General features: G+C 40.0%; 1 protein-coding gene across 7 annotated transcripts in view; it reads right to left on the reverse strand.

Annotated features, from left to right (window-relative positions):
• Nucleotides 1-21,113, reverse strand: part of SATB1 (SATB homeobox 1) — a 98,492-nt gene that overhangs the window by 57,861 nt on the left and 19,518 nt on the right. For 2 of the 7 annotated variants that reach the window (XM_082392689.1, XM_082392688.1), the window contains exons 2-5: nt 16,411-16,645; nt 12,335-12,511; nt 11,432-11,558; nt 10,538-10,661 (exon numbers count right to left, since the gene is read on the reverse strand). In XM_082392689.1, the coding sequence (XP_082248815.1) occupies nt 10,538-10,661; nt 11,432-11,558; nt 12,335-12,511; nt 16,411-16,621 (639 nt within the window). In that variant the 5' untranslated portion in view covers nt 16,622-16,645. The other 5 variants (XM_082392686.1, XM_082392687.1, XM_082392685.1 and 2 more) reach the window with 5 other exon arrangements.

The following is a 21,113-nucleotide window of genomic DNA, read 5'->3' on the forward strand; positions in this document are numbered from 1 at the left end:
ACAGGAATTTTATGTAATGGTTTAAATAGCCAATTCATCATTTTTAAACGAAATGCTGGCTCACAGTTCGTATGGCTTTTCCGCATAATTAAAGTAATTTTACGTAAGGCCCAGATAATATCTTTTGACCAGATTCTCTATTCTTTTTGTGTAAGTATCCGTCTAGATCGTTCTTAATGCTACTGAAACCTCCTTATTCAAACGAATTGAATACGTTGGTAAAGAGCTTAAATTAGAAAATATTTGCTAAGAAGTGTACTGTTACTAAGGGCATGTAATATTTCAAATTAACTGCACATAGAGGCTTAGGTTTGCTCATCTGCAATATGAAGGGAAATGAACTAGATAATCTGCAAGGTCCCTTCTAACAGCTTGAAGATTCCATGAGATCTGTATGCATTCCTAGACACAGGTCCTACAGGGTCTTCTTTAGTGACTAAAGAAGATGCGATTGTAATACCCATCATCCATTCACTGTTCAGACATCCCCAACTACAGTTTTATTTTTTAGGAAGGTTGGAGTCCCTTGGTATCTTGCTTATAATATGATTATTAAAAATATACTCACTATCATTAAACATTATGCTACTCCAAATAGAATTTTCACAAGTTTTTCATTAGATAAATCTAAATCTAATGAGTTTTATTTGATTTTATAGCAAAAATCATTTCCTAAGATTCTAAATCTTGAGCGCTGGGAATGCTTGCTTCTTCTTGCTCTGATGGCCCTTGTGTGGTTAAATCTCCCATTCTCTATGGAGATTAAAATTTCTCATATCTGTACTTAGAAATAGCAGAAAAAGATACCAAATTTGTATTAAATTCCAGAGGTCCTAAATAAAGCATTTTGAGAAACTTCAAACCACAGAGTGAAAAAAAGAACTAAAGTAGTTTGAACAATCCATTTTTCCAAAAGTAAATACTAGAATTAGACTCCGTAACTCTTCACAGATTTTATATTCCTTCCTTCCTTGTATGAACGCTATTAGATTTTTAAGCCACACTGCCTAAAAATTGGGGAGAAAAGTAAGACTGCTTTTTAGCTTTTTATGGGGCCAAAGACTTTCTTTGGGAGTCTCATGAAACCGATGGAAGCTCTCCCCACATATATACTCCCCAAAAGAGGCTTGGAAATTCTGGGTCTGCACAAACCCTTGGGAGCCCACTGCGTGGGCAGTGGATCACACCCAGATCTGATCCAAGATTTCACAGGAGACTGAGGGCTAAATCATGTCCTTGATTTCTGTGTTTTATTAGTTGTTAGTTGTTAGCCAAGATTTCCCACGTCTACTAAATATAAACCAATGTCACCTCTGGATGAGGTCACAGAGAAAAATCAAATTAACCTAGCTCACCTCTATCAGTATTATGAAAATGCTTTACAGTTTAGGAAAATGCCATATACTGGTAATCACCTCTTTGGGAGTTACGGTGAAATGGTAAAAAGAAGGTGCTGGATGGGCTGTCCGTCATGAAGTAAGGAGCTCCGTCCATCACCGGGGGCGTGAGAGCCAGGCTGAGCTGGTGCTCCTGCAGAAGGGTGGACAAACCAAGCCCCTGAGGCCTGTTCTGGAATGGCTCAACACTTATCTCCACTTGCAGCTCTCTCTAAATTCAGGTGATTCTGGACCTTCACACAGCTGACTTTTACACATTATATATTTATAGCCCCAAACGGAGTCTCCAATGCCAAATGTGGCCTCTGGAACCTCAGCTGAGGGAGGGACATTGTGAGCTAACACGGGGTGGTACTAACTGCTGGCATTTCCAGCTTGGCGGTATCAGCATCTTGGTCTATAAATCATTTGATTCTGCTATTGGCATTCCCCCCGCTTTTTTTTTTTTTAAACTATGAGAAATAGACAAACATAAATAAATAGACTAGTAGTAAAAAAGCATGGATCTCAAATATAACGCAATTGAGACAAAATGAAACCTATTAGCCAAGCTGAAATATATAGTTGATTATAAAAGAAAAATTTTTAAATGTGCACAGAAATATGTTGTTAAAGAGTGTGCTTAACAGTGACGTATAATTAGGTCTTTTATAGCAGTTTTTAGATCTCTGGGTCCCTTGTACCTCCCAAGCCTATTGTCTGCTTACAAACATAGAAGTTTTGTACATATACTCAAGAACATTAACAATATAAGCAAAAGTATGGGACACCTTGGAATATCAGTAGGTTTTCTTAGAGGAAAATGTAGAAGTAATTTGCTCTTGGTAAGGTAAATTAAAAATTCAGAATTAAGAGTAATAGGAAAAATATTTTGTGAAGTAGGGTATTATAGATAAGACTACATATAAAATACTACTAATAAAACTACTGACATAGTTTATAGGTTCACAAAATAAACATGATGAAAATTCTATGAGGCTGTTTAGGTCTGACAAATATTCCTGAGATCCTACTATGTGTCAGATCCCTGAATGTGATGATGAATAAAACTTAGTCCCTTTGTGACCATCAATTACAGTGTACTCAGAGAACGGAGTTAGTCCACAGATAATTACAAAACAAATTGGAAAGTGCTATTGGGGGGGGGGCATAAAGGAGGGACAGAGCCTTGGATGTAGGGAGGGGGGGGTCAAGGGTAGTTAAAGGAAGGAACACTGGGAAAACTCACATCCAGAGGACAGTCCCCATCAGGCATCTTTGACACTATCCAGTCTAAGATACCACATCTGCTTAACTTGCAAATGTGCTTATTTAAAGCATCATGCTTGAGTCTTCCCCCACTTGCATTTTAAGATGCATCAGACCTTTACACTGACTCTAAGGACGGCGCTAAAAGCATTCCTTAAAGGTGAGAATGAGTTATAAAACAGCCCTTTAATTTTTTCACAAATGAAAAGTTCTTGGTTGTTTCCATAAAAAAGTGACACTTGTATCAAAATCTTCTATGTTAGCAACAAAGTTTCTTAGACCCACAAGTGCCATTTCAAACTCTCAATCCCCACGCTGTAGAAAAACAAGTAACGTTATACTGTACTTTAGAACTGAGCGCTGTTCTAAATGCTTTACGAGTATTAACTCATGTAATTCTCCAAACAATCCTGAAAAATTGGTACTATGATCTTGCTACTTTATAGATTTAAAAAATGAGGCATGGAGAGTCACTTGCCTGAATGTACAGAGCGGTAACGACAGAGCTCACATTCTTGACTCCCATGGAACGAATGCTATTAGCTTACTAATTATGTGATGGCAAACAGCAGTTGCTGATGAAATATATATCACTTCCAAAGATAGTTCCATTAAGAAATAAAAAGAAAATGAGATCAAGCACTGCCCTTTGTTACCATAACCGAGGAGATTCAATACATTTGGGGAAATATTTATTGTGACGTTTCATAAAGTTAATACTCGTTTTGGTTTGCTCCACGTTTTTCACTTGCATAGGAATAAGCGCTGGATTGATAGTAAAATGGGACAAGCCTAGGACAGTCGGGTGGCACCCAATGAGGAAATACCCTGTCTTGTCATCTAGATAAGAATGTGATCTCAAACGGTGCTAACAATTAAAGCTTTAATCGTTCTTAACTTTCAACACATCATTTGCCTCTTTAACCTCTTGGAGTAAACTAAATTAGACTAGCATTTTCATGGGGAAATACTGCCATACAAGAGAACAGTCTTTTGAAAAGGAGAAAGAAAAAGATGATGACTAAAGAGGATGAAGTTTTAGAGTAAGAATGAGAGAAAGGAAAAAGATTCTTAAGTCAGCCACTTTCTCTACAATGCGGAATTCTGCAGCCTCCTGAATTGTCCAGAATGGAACTCCAGCACCCCATAATAATACTGCATATTAGAACCCACTACAATCTTACATTTCTGTAGCGCCCTTCATGCAAGGATCCCAGGGTGCTTTACAATCATTATGAGTTAAAATTAAAACTAAAGCACATACAATTCCTAATAGAACCATTTTAAAAATGCTAAGCAGAACAAATAACTTTTAAGTCTAGATTTAAAAGTCCCAACAGCAAGAGCGTTCCTTATTTCAACTGGCAATGAACTGCGGAGCCTGGCTGATGCTCTCTCCTGTTATGTTAAAGGCTCTGTTATGTTTTTTAATACTCAGAGCACCTTACTATCAAGCAGTTTCCAAAGAAAGAGGAAAAAATCGGGTGCGTGTAGTATCTGTTTTGATTATTCTGAATTTACGGTTTTCTGTTTGTTTGTTTATGAGTTTGTTTGGGACCAAAATCTGACATGAAATAGAACAGGTTTAAAAAGCGAATCCAGATAAAGCCCAACTTGAAATTTACGTAGTCATTCCGACAAAAGACACTCCAAAAGCACTTTAAAACTAGCTCTGTTTGAGCAAGAAAATCTGATTGATTAGCATGATTTGGTTAACTTTTTAAAAGAATTAGAAAATAGCATTTAATAGGCTTTCTCTCAGGCCATGTCTTCTCCTAAGCCTTGGCAGTATTTATTATTCTGCAAATCAGAAAAAAATAGGGGAAATGCACTCATGATATGGTAATTTTCCTTGCATTAGTGATTTTGAGGTCAGAGGAAACTTGTTCAGATCTAAAACAAAGCATAGGTAAAAATCTATTAAGTGAAAATGAAGTGCTCACACATTATCAAAGCACCCTCTAAATTGGCATGGCTTAAACTCTTTTATGTTTTACTCTTGTGAAAAGATAGTGGCCATAAAATATCTGAGATCAATCCATTTGAAGTTAGATGCTTTATTAAGTTTGGCTTTTTTGAAAGGTTACAGGGAACTAATATCAAGCTACAGTAAAACCCTTATGTATATAAACTGGCTAAAAATGAGCCTGATAGATGAGACACAAAAAAGAAAATTTGCAATTTGAAGGACACGTCTATCGTAGATGCTACGTTATTACATTATTAACACAGTACAGATATCTCACTGTCTAATCTGAGAGAGGTACTAGAGTGAAGTAATAACTGGTTCAAAAAAGGAGACAGAAAAAGTAATCTGATGTAAGTTTAGCAATTCACACAACTGCCCATATAAGACTGGTTTACCATTTCCTTTATGGATCTCGCCATTAATACAATTGCTGAAAGTGGTAATAAAATCCAATTAGTATCAAGTACTTCCATGCCTGGCAAAGCAGATATTCATAACCTCGGACTCCCTTGGGCAGTAGGGTAAAAACTGGGAAAAGTTTTGTCATTTAAAAGAGGAAAGAAAAGCTCCTACATGGAGCTTTTCCTCAAAATATATGATATTTAACGACAAGATTTACAATAGATTTACAATATTATGCTAGGAAGGGGCAGGTACAAAATCCTACAAGCACATCTCAAACAGGAGACTTTAAATAGAGCTGCCAGTTATACCCTTGGTCATCACACTGAGCCAGTGAATGACTAAGGTCTATATTTTCACATAGACTCGAGAAATTGCCCACCGTTTCCCATGCAAATATCTAACATTGTCTTGGGGGTCAAAACAAAGGGCTATTAGCGCAATTATACCTACTGATCCAGACAGGATGTAAGGACGGGGAGAAGTGACTGCCAACAGAGTTCTTACAGTCAAACTTTTTGGAACCTCCCAAATACCAGATTATCCCAGGAATCAGTCCCCGTGGTCTAAATCACCCTCGAATACTCTAAATTAGGGGCATGACGGTATTTTTAAAGCAAGTCAATGTAAGAATGACAAAATCAAAGATACAAAACCAAAACATACGTTAAAGAAAAATTTCAGCAGTAAGAATAAATACAGTTGGAAAACTGTAAGTAGTTATCAGTACTTCAGAGAAATCTATTTTATAAAACATCAAATTAGTTGGAGAAAGGTTTTTTAAAAAGGTCTCTGTCTCTATCTATCTATCTATCTATCTATCCATCTATCTATCTATCTATCTTTCCTTCCATCCATCTATCCATCCGAGAATACTTGATTAAGCTCACAGGGTCTGGGTATGAATTCTCGCCCCTCTGCTTCACCTGCTCTGTAACCATGGGACTTGCTTAAACATTCCATGGCTTGGGTTCCTTAACTGAAAATAGGGATATAAAACCATCTACCACTTAGGGTGATAGACACACTCTTGATACTGTAAAAGTACTAAATGAAAGTTACTATTATTTCAACTACTAAGATGTGTCACCCTTATTACTCCATAGGAAATAGAATGCCTGTCACACAGCAGACTGTCAGTACATATTTCTGAATGAATAAGTATGTGAATATGTGAATAAGTTTCATAGGTTAGACTCTCATGTGAAATACAATATTTGAATACTGATGTTGGATATTCTCTGGAGAAAATGTGATTATTGTTTATTGGAATTTTTTTAGAAACGTCATTTTGGTCCAAAAATTATGGAAAAAATAACATAAAGTGCAGTTAAAAAATATATATATCTACAGCCTAACAGATAGAGATCTTTTAAATTGGTGCTTTGTATAATACAGACTGAATACCAGCTGAACACAGGGGTTTATTAATGTCTATGGAAATGATTGTCAAGTTTCAGAGAATGGGCACGGTTAAATGCCAAGCTTCAGCAGGGAAAGGTGGCTTCTTTTTTCGCCTGTTTTGCCAGTACCTAATGAAAAGTCTGACACATTCTACATCCCTAGATGCTGTCAGAAAAAGGAAAACCAAAATATCATTTTTCTCCACGTTACTTCTAAATGGAATGTTCAAATTTAAATTCATTTTATGTATCTTTTGCTACTTGAAAATAAAAATGACAGTTCCCACTTTACGGAGGGCTCAGGCTTGGAGCTACTTTTCCCAGGTGAGAAATGAAACAGAAAGAACCAGCACCTTAAAAATATGAAAGTGGTAATGTGTGAGTGTTAGTGTGTTTGTGTACACAAATGTGAATGTGTGTGTGGTGGGGAAGGGTGGTAAAAATGCACATATATCAGATTAAAATCCCTTAGGAATATGTGACCTAAACATTTTTAGAAGGAAGACACTAGTCTGGCAGAAGTAATAACTGACCTTTTACTTATGATACTTTTAACAAAATGAATCTATCCTTGTACTGAATGTATATATATTTATCTAATGTTCAAGTTCAATTTCTAAAACTTCAGGGGAAACTTAAATCCAAATGAAATGTATTTTTATTGTACATCAAAATATTTACTTTTTCAAATCCCAATTTACCTTCCAAATCCATACCCTCCAAGTTCCCACGACGATAAGCTTTCTTATCCCCACGTCAGACTTTATCCTCCCTTCCTTACTTGCAGGTCAGAATACAACACCCACCTTACCTAACTACATCCACTGAAAAAAGCAAGAGTAACAACACAGCACCCAACCTCAGATCCATAATGAGCTACGGGTTTCTTATGCCTCAGAACAGTTTACAAAAATAAACAAACACGTGGTAGAAAAAAAACAATAAATGGATGTCAGTCTATTTGGGCAGATTTATGATAGGAAATCAGTCACAGAAATAAAGGTCTGAGTTATAAATCAAACCCCACGCCCACTCATGGAATTTCTGCGGCTAGAGAAAACCTTGCAAAGATTATCCAAGAAAACATTACTGCAGCAAAACCTAAGTCTTCATTTTAAAATCAACATGTTAAAAAGCATCCTTGGGAAAGGACTTTGGGGTCAGTCACTAACCAGCATTTTGACTTTAATCTCTGGGAAAGATAACATCTTCTGGTTCTAAGATTGGAAGTGCAAACTGGACTTGCTCTTTTCAAGTAGGGGACAACCCTCCTGGGAGCACTGGAGGCGTGGCCTGCCAGACGCCACAGGCAAATTCCTGGGGCTGCCCCTCCCCTTCCCTCCTGGCCGCTCCTCAGTAAAGGGAATCTCCTTGCCCACAGGGTGGACATTCTTTCTGCCCAGCTTATCATTAAGGGACCCAATGGCCATATTCAAGACTGCGCTATTTCACCATATTAAACAAAACCAAACCCTTACTGTACAGCAAAATGGGCATGCTGAATTCTATGCTAAAAGTTCTCAGGTGAATGAATCAAAACTCCACAGGAGGGGAAAACGTCTTAAGCTGTAGCATTTCTTGGGGTTAGGTCCCATTTTGTACAAGACTGAGGCCGTATTTATTTGCTAGGCATTTTTCACCACAGCACCTTCATCACCGAATCTCACCAGGGAGGAAGAAAAGAGCAGTTTTACCAAGCTCAGCATATATTTGGGGCTGAGGCCTCAGAGTGCCTGCATTTCCTCTAACTAATAACTTCTGACAGAAGAGAAAATAAAGAAGCAAATGGAAAACAGTCCATAATTAAAACATTCCGAATTGAGTATCAGATTCACGAATTCATTCTAGAGAAATAGAAGATGATGCAGCAGAATACAAAATAACCCCCTCATTTAGAGAACAAGTTGCACTTTTTCATAATATTAAATATTAAATTAATTTCAAATAGTTGCTGCCACTGCCGAACGATGTATACTTTTTTTTCAAATTTTTTTTTTTTTTTAAAGAAAGGAAGATTGTAATTATAACTGATGTTGAAGTTACAGCCTAGTTTCACCACTTAAGGATGACAGCAGGGTCCCCAGCTACCCAGGCCCACATGTTCCTCTCGAGGCCTCTCTATAGAAATTCACCCATGTCTGACTCCAAAACCAAGTCCTGAATTTCATTTTGTCAATTCTGTTTAACATTATAATAGTCTGTATTCAATTCATTTCCCATGATAACATTAAGTAAACTCACAATTGTATTTATAAGCTATAGTGAGGTAGAGTTTATTGGCTGAATGTTGATGTCATTTAACAATTAGTTTTCACTGCCTGTTTCAATAAATACTTATGCTAGCATCCTCTTCTCCGGCTCACAGTAAATGCCTTAAATCTCTGCCTTCCCAAATCAATGGGACACTTAGTAACATGAAGATACATGAGATTCCTATACTGGGTATTTATACATATTTTAACGCTGAGTTAAACGAACAAACCAACCAACCAGCCTTTAATTCTAGGACATTTCAAATTTTCAAATGCTGAAACCAAGTGACAGACTATCTGGAGTTGTCTGCAAAATCCAAAGCCCCAGAGGTTAAGAGTTACCTGCTTCATTATATCATCCTATTGATTTAACTGTGTTTAATTAATTTAAATTACTTTTATTCGATGGTTATAAATTCACATCCTCCCTACTCCAAGGGTGAGAGAGAGAGAGAGAGAAGAGAAGATCAGCTAAAATGACAAAAAGACTTTGCTCTGATTTTCAAGAAACGGACACTTAACACCAGAGAATATTTTACCTGTGGCCATAGCTTACCTTAAAAGAATAAAAAAAGCCATCATTAATTGTAAACTTAATTCATTTGCTTCATTCCTATAATTGCTAACAAATAACAAAGTAAAGCTGAGGGACTGTAATGCAGCACACCTGCAATGCATGGAGTTTCCATGAAACGGCGGCACAAAAGGCCACAACCTTCCTTCCTAAGGTACCCATGTATCTTCAAGGCCATCACATTAGAAACACATTTTGAGAATATCTCAGTTGCAGAAATGTTTACAGCACTCATACAGTTCAAGTCCAAATGACTGACAGACGAACATTCACACTTACATTTTAAACTTGCATTGAAAGAAAAACATTAAAAATTTAGTAAAAATCTAGTTAGACCAGCACTTCAACTATACGCTATGGTGGCATGACCTTCACTGGTGTGGGCACTGAGAGATGGCATTACAACACAGTTACGTCGTGACCACAGGAGCAGCCCATGAAGAGCGGGTTCACGGCATCCTTTCTTTTTTATTTGAATCAGCTCTGCATCATCAAAAGTGATGTTTGGCTTTACATTTAGAAACAGAGGCAACCTCTCAGTAGAGTTTTAATTGCCCCTCTACCAAAATTCATTCTATAAACTCGAGTACAATAATAATAAATCTTTGTCTCATTTCAAAAATCCCTGATGGTATGACAGGCGTCTCAGAGGAAAACATATGATCCCACTAAAAAAAAAAAAAAAAAGCTGGGGCGGGGGGTAAACCAATGCCATAAAACTGGTGACAAAATCCTGATGAATAATAACTATTTAACCTTTAGTTACAGGGAAGAGATTTCTGTTTTCTGTTCTTACTTAAAAAATTTTTTTTTTTACTAAATGCTATTTTTTTTTTTTTTTTGGTAATGAACAAAGTATCCAAAAACTATACTATACTCTTGTTTTATTGAGGTAGCATGGTGCAGTTTTCAACATTAACACTTCCAATGCCCTTCCCACTCACCTAGGGGTGCCTGGAAGTTATACCACCTTTATTGCCTTAAATAAGGGCTCTCAGGACAATGTAGCTTCCAAGCTCAGAGCACTCAGAGGAGGAATCTACAATCGAGCTAGTGTAGAGTTCTGCTGAGTTGTTTTTCCTCCGCTCTTTTCCCCAAGGGAGAAAAAGTGTAAAGGCTCTGTTCAGGACGAAGAGGGCATATTTTTGAAAGTCACCAGTGGTCAAGTCACTTGGCCTTTTGGGGAGATTCTTGCTTCCGATGCCAGTTGCTTTAGACTATGGAACCCTATTACACCTTCAACTAGGGCTTCCCACAATGTCCTATCATTTAGGACGGGCAATGCCAAGTACCTGTGAGAGGGGGCACTCCTTGGCCAAGGAACTCTGATTCATATCCTTCAGTAAGTCCTTCAGCGCGTTCCTGACGGTGGTGTGGGACCACTGTTCCGGAGGCAGGTCTTCTAGTTTGGGGCAACTATTGGAGACACAGATTAGAAAGGGGATTATGACCAGATCGCATCCTGCTGCAGAACGTTCCTTTAAGACAGACAGATTTCATTTTGCGCATCAAACAGATGCATCTGGAGATTGCTCTCGGTCTCCTGATTGTTCCGATTAGTTAATTACTTTATACAACACATCTGCTGTATCGATGCATGAATTATACATCAGCTGCCTGTGGTGGCTATTTTTTCACGTTACTTCTACCTTCCTGCTCTGATGTGCTTGGGAAGACAATTTAAGGTGTGCTGCTTTCTCATGAGCTATGGTGAAAAACGGGAACGTGGGAACACTTTCCTTTCAGGACTCTGTTCATACGAGTTAAAATGGTAAAAAAAAAAAAAAAAAAAAATACATAAATGAAGAAGAGCTCGGCAATAGCGAATAAGGCATTCTTTCACAAAATGTACACAGATGGCACTGTTCATGATATGCAAAAATATTTTTCTCTTAAGTAAACTTTATGTAAAATGCCTTCTTGTCATGCATCATTTAATCCACTGCACATACAAAGTCTTGTCATCTGATAACCTGCACAGATCGATGCATTTGGGGGGAAGGCTGCTTTTTAATGATAGATTGAAGTTAGGAAAATAAAGCAGAAGGGGTAAGGTAACAAAATCAATCTGGGTTAACCTTCCCAAAACACAGAGTAAATCACAACTGAAGGGTGACCAGAGATGCTTTATTTCAGATGATCAGGTGAGTAGAATGTTCTGCCCTATAGTTGCTGTCCTGACTCACCTGTGTAACTGAATTTTCAATGTGACCACATGATACACGTCTTGAAGCATATCTGCTACCGTAGCATCAGGGGCATCAGTCACATAAGACAGTGGGACTGGATTCCACTTTCCAACCTGGATTAGCCCTATTCCAGATAAAGAGAATATGTCACTAACTATTTTACCCTTCAGATAACATACCTAGTAGAAGGTATGTTCTTTTTCTTTTTTAACTGCCCCCACCACAAGCAATATTGTTATTTGTCTGAATGAGTCCCTTCCCTCTAAAAGGCAGGTCAATGAAAATATTCACAGCTTAGCTTTCCAAATTGTGAAATTATGTAAATGACGGTGGGGGTTGTTTATTATTTTGGAAATAAAACCCCATCAATAAAACCTAGGCAGAGGCCACATTTTCCTAACTTGCAGGAAGTTCTAATAAGACATAGCTGAACCAGTTGTAAACGGCTTTACGATTTAGATAAGATTCTCTACTGCAATGGGAATCAGCATTGAAAAATACTTTACAGCCCATAAAACCATCAGAAACAGAATAAAAGAAACAGAACTAGATATTCAGTCATAAATGCAAATTGACTCTCAACAGTCCATCTGTTCAAATACGCTCCTCACTTCCTTGTGGGTCCTCAGTGGAGCAGATTATTAAGGTCAATAAGCATACTAATGATTCAGCTGAAGTAATTTAAAAAAAAAAAAAAATCTACCTCGACATTCCACATGAGCAAAATGTGTGTTAACTAAACCAAACTGAATTAAGCCAATTTTTCAAAGCCACAGTCTAGAAGGAACCCATGTAACACACAGGCTACAGTTCTTTGAATGAAAATATTCAGTTGCTTTCTCTGCAAGGTAAACAAAGGATGCCAAGCAATTTTTCCAACCCCACATCTGCATTATTTACCTTTGGCCTGGGCAGCAGAGCTATGCGAATAACCCAGAGACAGCAAGGCCATTTCAATCAGCTGGTTGAAAAGCATATCCTTCCTCACCAACACAAATTCTGCATGCTCCTCCTTGCAATCGTACTCAATGGCATTTTCATAATGTTCCACCACGCAGAAAACCGGTAGCATGGTTCCTATCAAGGACACAGAGGAAAAAGAGACGCAAACCAACGATCTTCAGAAATACAGTCTGGGGGGAGGAAAAACGAAGCCGTGAAAATAAATCTTCAACACAGTGAGAGAATGGGGTGGCTGTGTTTCCAAGGCAGACAGGGCACAGAGATCCAGGTGCGCACACACACACACACATACACCTGCCTTTATTTTTATTTTTTTAAGTTGTAAGAGAAATATTGAAATAGAATGTGAACTTGGCCCTGAGGTAACTTGGGCTCTGCTTTAATTTTAACAGCGCGTTTCCCCACATCAATTAATGCAGAACTACCTTTTTGATCAAACCGTAAGGCTGATGAGAGAGGAGCCAGGGTCTCGTCTGATCTGCTGAGAGTGGTACCCGGTGTGCAAACGCAATTCGCTACACTTGTCCTCGAAAGAACCCACCTTTGTGCTTCCTACACACTTTTGTTAACATTAAATGTTCATTGTCTGTATCCAAACAAATTATATTTGATGATAAAATTATTAGCATTTTCCTCCTTTTTTAAGACCTTGACTCTAACGAGTCCATAGAAGAAACATAAAACTTAACCAAACTGATGTTCAAAACACACGATTTCAATATGTGCATAATGTAGATGAGTAAGATTTTACTCTGATGGCTACTCATTTAATCTACCTGACTAAAAAGATATCACAGTAACCACATGTCTTTAAAATGAACCATCTTTGCTATAGCAAATGGGATAAAAATGAGAGGAAAGGAAACTGGCCTCATCAGGGCATCTTAGGATACAGGAATCTGCATAGACTTGAGGTGTTCTCTATTTACTGTAATCCCACGTAATAACTCAGTAGCCAGATGATTAATAAACACAGGCCACACCACTGTTAGCAAAGAGGCTTCTAGAAACAGAAATCACGGGACGTGGTAGTACTCGAGGTGTTTACGCAGCACACTGTCAAGACGTCCAGTGATAAACGGAAAAGGGTTAAAAGCAGATGCATCTGAACTGTACTGTGGCAAGCTGCCAGGAGGGTATCATCTTTAGCATAAATGATGACTAGGGTTACTTTAACAGGGCACCCAGGATCCCCAATTAGTCCTATCACATTAATGCCTCTATAAGCTCTGCCCTCTGGACTCACAGAATCCAACCAACTTCTGAAGGTGTCGAGTGCCTGCCAGGCAGAGATAAAAATCAGGATTTCCTCCTGACACTAGGGATGCCCTTTAAAAACGCCCTCTTTGCTTGTTGCTGCTGAACAAAGCCGGCAGTAAAAGCAGCTACATTTTTCTACGTGTGCATCTACACCACAGCTTCAGTGAACTGTTCACAAGAGATTCTAGCTCTGACAAATAAACCCCTTTAGGTTTACTTAGAAAGACTCGCAAACTCATTTGGAGGGACCCAACAGGCTAGGGATGAAAAAACAAGCTGCGGAGCTTGCCAATATTCATGTCACTCATTCGGCTGTTTTATACCAGAGAGAGAACCCGTCAGGGATCAGAAAGAGACTGGGGGAGACCACAGCAAAAACAGCAGTATGCAAACTGGTGATTTCTTCCTTGGCTGGAAGGTACTTTGGCAAAACCTTCTAAACAAATAAACAAAAACCTCCAACCCCTTTTCTTAAGGTGTGCTTTCTCATCCCGGCCCCACTTTTTATCTAGCACCTGTCAAACAGAAACCCTGCACTTGAAAAAGAAGATTAAAAAAAATACTACCACCACCACCAAAAGGCTGTAGGAATTTTTGTTGCTTGAAGTAAGCAGAGAAACTTCTACAATTAAACTGCAATTTTAAAATGTCACTATGAATGCAATGCTTAAAAAAAAAAAAAAAAAAAAAGCACTTGAGCAGGAAGTGAAATTACTGTACTTTGGTTTCTCCTCCCCCCTGTCCTGAGGTCTTCAAAGAATTGGGTTACTAATACAACAAAAACATACACATTGATTTCTCCTCTTGTAGAATGATACAGACCTGTTCTGCTCTTTGCTTCTCCTGAGACCTATGAAATAATTGTAGGTTTTTCAAACTGTTGAAATATATGAGAGTTGTTTTGGACTTTATTTAGAGGGACCCTGTAAGATCATTAAGGTGGCTATTGATAAAGCGACAACAGCAGCCTTTAAGTCCCAATCTAGCTGCTGAATCTTCCAGCAAACTGTCACACTGTCCTCCTGATGCTGGGAGTCAAGCTGAACAGGGGACTTCTCTGAACTGTCTGATTATTTGTGTTAAGTGCTGGACGAGGCTTCCAACTCCACCAACTTCATAACCTTCCAGCATGGAAAGGGGAGTGCGCTGGTCACTGCTGACTGCTAAAAATACCCCATGATTTAAACCTGAAGGCAGTCTTAGGAGCTTTTGCTGAAGGTTTATGAGCCTGTGTAAACAGCACGTCTGCCATAAGGAGCAGAGAAGTCTGTAGAATCCTTGTCTAAAACTGTCCTGGCATTAAAGTTTGCTGTGCAAATATCACATAATACCAGAGACAGCTGAAATCTCCTATTTAGGAATTTATGGAACTTACATGTTTGCAGGCGTCAGAAAGTCTTTTTTATAGAGCCCCAGTGCTTCGCAGTACAATATTAATGCACTCTGTTTGAAAAGCCATAATAAATTATATTTTTAATGCTCTTACCCTGGCTTTCTTAAGATGCATACATTCTTGGCAAACAATCAATAAATAGGGTAATCATGAGGCGAGGCCAAAGAATTTGCTGAAGTGCTGTTTTTCCATTTTTAATAGATAAAGATCTAACAATACGGACTGCTGTGTCTGTTCATTTCAGGATCAATATATTCTTTGTTTTCGCCAAACCAAGGAAAAAATAAATGATTGTATGATAAATGTTATGCATCAAACACAATGAAATTCCTCTGCCTGCTAACTTTATCTACTTAATATTCTTGGTTGCTACAAGATGGCATTTTTATCCTCTGCTTTAGCAAATGTAAGGAAAATCTGAATCCTATACACAGTTATTCAGAGACAAATAAAGACCTTCTAAGGCCCACACATTATGCCCAGGATAGGCAATGATTTATAGAAACAACAGTGCTGAACGCAGTTATTCAACTGCATCAATGGAATATAAAATTGGTAGAAAGGAATCACAGTTACATACCCTCTCCTTATAAACTTGTCTAGATCTGCCCTTCTTTTATCAAAAATACCCAATTACAGCAAAAGGGAGACACTAGAATCATCAGGTTTTTCACTACTAAATAATGAATTTGCTCTGAAGAAAACAAACCACCAAAAAAAATGACATCACAAAACTTTTACATCATATTGCAGAAGACTTCCATTATCTGTGAAACTGCCTTACAACCAGTAATCCTATGAAAAAGCTAGGTCGGTCCTCAAACAATGGAAATGTCTTATTCTTTTTTTTTTTTTTAGTATTTATTTATTTATTTATTTAGCTGTGTCGGGTCTTAGTTGCAGCATGTGGGATCCAGCTCCCTGACCAAGGATCGAACCTGGGCCCCCTGCATTGGGAGCGTGAGTCTTAGCCACTGGACCACTAGGGAAGTCCCAAATGTCTTCTTCTTAATCAGGGTTAGTTTCAGCAATAGCCACCTCTGTATGCTCTACTACAATAACATCTTCTCAATGGAAGCCTTGTGTAACTGAGACAATGACATTTAACTCAGTTCTTATTGTCCACGACATCCAAAGACTCCACTCTATAGGGGAGTAAGATGCTCTGCTCAGGCACGGAGCCTACATTTTCAAACGTGGCTGACCCTACAGCCAGAAAAGTAACTAACTTCAGATCAGAAAGAGAATCAAGGAAAAGAACGTAACAAAGAAGCCTTCTGCCTCTCCACCCCGATACCAAGTGGCCTTGGGTGAACACAAGGGCTTGCAGCTTTCCAGGATTTGGATCAAAAGTATTTACCTTTCCTAAGGTTGCTTTTCATCAGATGACCCGAGTGTTTTAAAGGCACTCCTTGCATTTTTGCACCTGTGCTCCCAAGCCTTCCTCTTCCCAGCGGGCTCCCGTTCTGCTCCAGGCGGGCAATCTTGGCTGGTGGACCCTTCGGATCGCTCACATTGTTAGACATTTCTGAATGTTCTTTCCCCTGAGTTGCTTCGTTCAAATGATCCATACTCAGTTACTCTCTAAAGATCACCTGCCAGAATTTAAAAAGAAGACATGTTATAATTGGGTAGGGGTCTCCGCATCTCTCTTTCTCTCTCTCTCTGTATATATAACACCATGTAAATGTTTTATCCCTGGATGCTTCTCTCTTATCTGTAAGATTGCTTAACTGGACATATAATATAATGCAGACGTTACTCTATTTCTAGATCACAGCATTATATTTCCATTCAAGGTAACAGAATAATTTGCGGAAACTGTACCAACACACATGAACAAAAAGGTAATTTGTCACCTACCAGCAAAACTAACTGGGGAGGGGCTGCGGGGGAATGGGCTTACTTTTAGAACAAGAATTTACAAGTATAGCTAAAGAGAAAATAACAAATTGTATTTATGTAGTCCCAATTTTTAAAAATTAGAAACTTAATACAGAACACAATAACAACACTTTAATCAAAGATGGAAAGATTATCACAGTCCAAAATATTAGTTAGATCTGATGTCTTTGCTTATATTTTTATATGCAGTTTCTCATGAAGAAAATATATCTACATACATATACACCACCTCAAAAGAAGGTAGCAAACGTCTGCTTTTGAAACTCTCTATTGGCTTTACAGTTAATTTGTAGAAAAACTTTTCTACTGTCAAAGTATCAAGAGTTACATGACCTGTTTTAAAGATTTAGTCAAGTCTTGTCTCAAACATGTGATTGAATCATTCCACCCCTAAGCAAATGGACAGAAGTGGAGGATTTCTTCAAATAGCCCCGGTACTGAAGTGTTACAACTCACATGTCTTAGGGTTAATATTTAGGGGTCCTTTAGTAATAAAATGATGTTAACAATTTAAATAGCAAAAATTTTGAAAATATTTCATAATATACACATTAGATTGAAGCGCTAAACTCGCTTTGAAAAAAATCTTGATAATTTCGGTAAAACACAATTGCCAGTGTTCAAAAATAATCTCAGCATGCAATGAAGTCAACATCTCAATTAACTTCAGAAAAAATTAACACATAATTATTTTCAGTTGTATCATACATTGGACATCAATTTTCATACTGTTTTTAAGAAAGCAGTACATTATCAAACTCACTTCTAAAATACAGTTTTAACTAGCATTAATATGAACAGATGAGTAGAATTCTTTTATGAACTTTCATGGTACTTGAAGTACTGAGTTCACCGACACTAAGGGAGAGGGGAGCATATATAGAAAAACCAGAGACAATATGAGAATTATCACTTTTCTCCAGCTGTCTGGTAATTCAACATATCTTTCACTTAAAAAAAATATACATATACATACATACACACACACACACACTATAACGAAGAAGCTACTCAAATCCAGATTTGAAAGCCAGCTTGTATTATTAGCATGGCCTTTCTGTAAGCATTTTTTTTTCCCCCTCTGTTTAACTGTAGATTACTCTGTCCATTATAATCAAGGAAAGAGGTGATGGGGAGGGGAGAGCAATGATAATCTGTAGGTTTAAAAGCAACCTTAAGAATGTCAATTGAAGAACTATAAAGTTAGAGAAATAATGGCTATTTATCCTTGTACTCCAGGGTGGCACACTGAGACCAAAGGTCTACCGTTGATCGAGGTCCCATCTGGTTTTGGTTATGAGGTTCATTAACAATAAATGTGCCTCTTTTAACCACTTTTTATCAAGATTACTCTTTTCCACTAATATTAAACTGTAGTCTAAAGCCAAAATTAGTGATTATTAACTTATTCAAAACACACTTTATAATGCTTCATATGGGTTACAGTACAGAGCTGCTTCTCCTGAAATTGGCTGTCTTACCCTAAAGCGGAAGATGAATTTTAAAACATATGACTTGAAAAGAAAATACTTAACCCGTGGGGCAATTTAAGAGCAAAAAAAAAAAAAAAAAAAGAGGAGGGAGTAGATAAAAGCGTCAAAGTTAATGCTACAAAACATATTAAGTAGTCATGAGGCTTAACAGCATTATAAACTGTACAGTAAAGTGTTAGATGATAATTTAGTTAATGTATTGACAATCAAAACGTCATATAGGTCATGCAAAATTGTCCTTCGAATGAATACCCACCTATAAGCAGCTATCAAACTCAGTCATCTTGTAAAAAGCTCTACATTATAAAGCAAAATTACATGCACATAAAACGCCCAATTTACTCATTTAAACTCTACGCCCAAGGCTAAAGTTCACCAAACCTGAGTTTGGAATTGCAAAGAGCAACCTCCACGGGGCCCGCTGGACTGACAGCACGGAAACTAACTACAGTCTCAACAGATGCCAGGCTGAAGAGTTTCTTTTAAGTCACACATTTAAACAACCCATTTTACTGCAACGTCTGGCTGGCGCATTGAAAGCAGGCTACTTTCTCAAAACCCCATTTCCCTGTCCGTAAACCAAGTCCATATATGATAATCAACGAAATAAACAGTGAACTCAGACACAGCGATTACTTCCTTTGAAAAGAAAAAGCAAAGCCCGAAATTCCGGTTTCAAGAACCTATTTTTTGCAGCGTGGGAGCCTTTTCAATGAGTTCCGTGCTGGATCGCCTCCCTCGGCCCACAGAACCTCATAATCACATTTTAAGAGATTGTGCCCTTATCCATTCCATATGGCCGGCACGATCCAGGCCAAGCTTTCACTGTGACCTTTTAAAGAGACAAAGAAGCAAAGTACTATCTAGAAACAGAAACACTGCAGTTTTACTGAGTGAAATTAGCAAAACCGACCTGAAACTCACCACTTCAAAACTTGACAGCATATAAATAACAAAAACAAAGGAGGTTTCCTTTGCAGCCCGGGTTCTTGAAGAGAAGTTCAAGAATGATGTTTTCTACGTCCTTTTTTTTTTTTTTAATTAAAAAAAAAAAAAAAAAAGCAGCAGACCTGAAGGCGACTTCCCCTGAAATTGTATTATTTTCTCTTCCCTTACCCCCGCCCCCCTAAGCGGGGGAAGGGCCGATAAACGTCTGGAAAAGTAGCCATGGGAGAGAGGGGTTAAATAAAAAAAAAATCACAATTCGAAAAACAACATATATGGTTTGTAAAATGTCTAACCTCAGAGAACGGGGTTTTCGATGGGGGAGGAGGGGAGAGTGGGAGGAGAGAGAAGATAAAATTGATCTGACAAGTGATTCGTTCGCGGGGGGAGAATCGTAAAAACAAAGCAAAACCCGTTAAGAGCAGTACACTGTGGCGGTGCTGGGGAGGCGAGGTGGTGACTGGGGATTCTCTTAAAAAGAAAAAAAAAAAAAAAATCACTGGGGACAAGGTCTCCAGAAAGGCAAGAAAGGTTCCCCTCGCTTCCCTCCCTCCCTCCTGCTCGCTGGGGTTCTTCGGTGTGAGGACAGAAAGTCTACTTCTGGCTGTCACTTGTAATCTTATTCTCCAGGCACCCCGGAGAACGCAGGGAGGGGAAGGCCGGCTCGCCTCCCCTCCGATCGCCCCCGCCCCCTCCCCCTCCCCAACAATTGCTCCTGATAGTAACAAACCTTCAACTTTCTTCCCACAGCCTCGCGCCCCCGACCAGGGCATCTACCGGGGGGCCGCGAGGGTGGGGGGCAGGAGGTCGCGGAAAAAGCCCCGGCAAGGCATTAAAATGCCACTTTTGATTCGGCCCTCGCTGACGACAGCCCCGAGGACCCCCTCCCTGCCCATGGACGCAGGGCTGCGAGCGTCTGGGGAGCCGAGAGAGTGAGGCCGAGGAAGAGGGTTGGGGGGAGGGGAGGGGGGATCGGAAGGCACCCCAGCCGCCTCCGCCGCCACCGACTCCCCACCCCCTCCCCCCAAAAAGTCGCCGAGCTCTCACTCAGCCGGAGTCCGAGGTAAATAAACAACGAGCCCCACAATGGCACTAGGACTTGGGGGGAAAGGAAGCCAGAAACCCCGACACAACTGAGCAGGAGTTTCCCGAAAGCGGAGGGGGAGGGTGGAGGGGGGGGAGGCGCCCCCCCGGAGTCGCCTGGGCCCCCGGGCGGGCTAGAGGGCGGCCACGGCTGCTGCGGTGGCGACGAGGCCGGCGGTCGCCGGGTGGCCCCGGGAGCGGCGCGCGCGCGGCGGTGTGTGTGCGTGCGGGCGGGCGCGGGTCCCCGGACGGGGCCGCTCCGCTCTCCCCCTCGCCGCCGGCGCTGCCCCCATCAAATTCGGAGCGGACTCCTCCCGGGCGCGGTGGCCGCCGCCGCGCCCCGCTCGGCTCCGCGCGTCCGGCCGGGCTGCAGCCCTCCGCGCCGCTGCTGCCGCCGCCGCCGCTGCTGCTGCTGCCGCCGCCGCCGCCGCTGTGGCTGCCTCTTCTTCCTCCTCCTCATTTTAATACACAGTCACCCCGCTCGCAGCCCCAGCCCCGAGCACGCAGCCTCCTCCGGGCCGCCCGCCGCCGCCGCCGCCCCGAGCCCTTCCCCAGCGGGGCCGGCTCCGCCGCCGCCGCGTCCGGGGAGCGGGAGCGAGCAAGCGAGCGAGTGGCGGCGGCGGCGACGGCGGCGGCG

This window comes from Balaenoptera borealis (genome assembly GCF_965194805.1).
Source record: "Balaenoptera borealis genome assembly, chromosome: 5".
In the NCBI taxonomy this organism is placed as follows: Eukaryota; Metazoa; Chordata; class Mammalia; order Artiodactyla; family Balaenopteridae; genus Balaenoptera; species Balaenoptera borealis.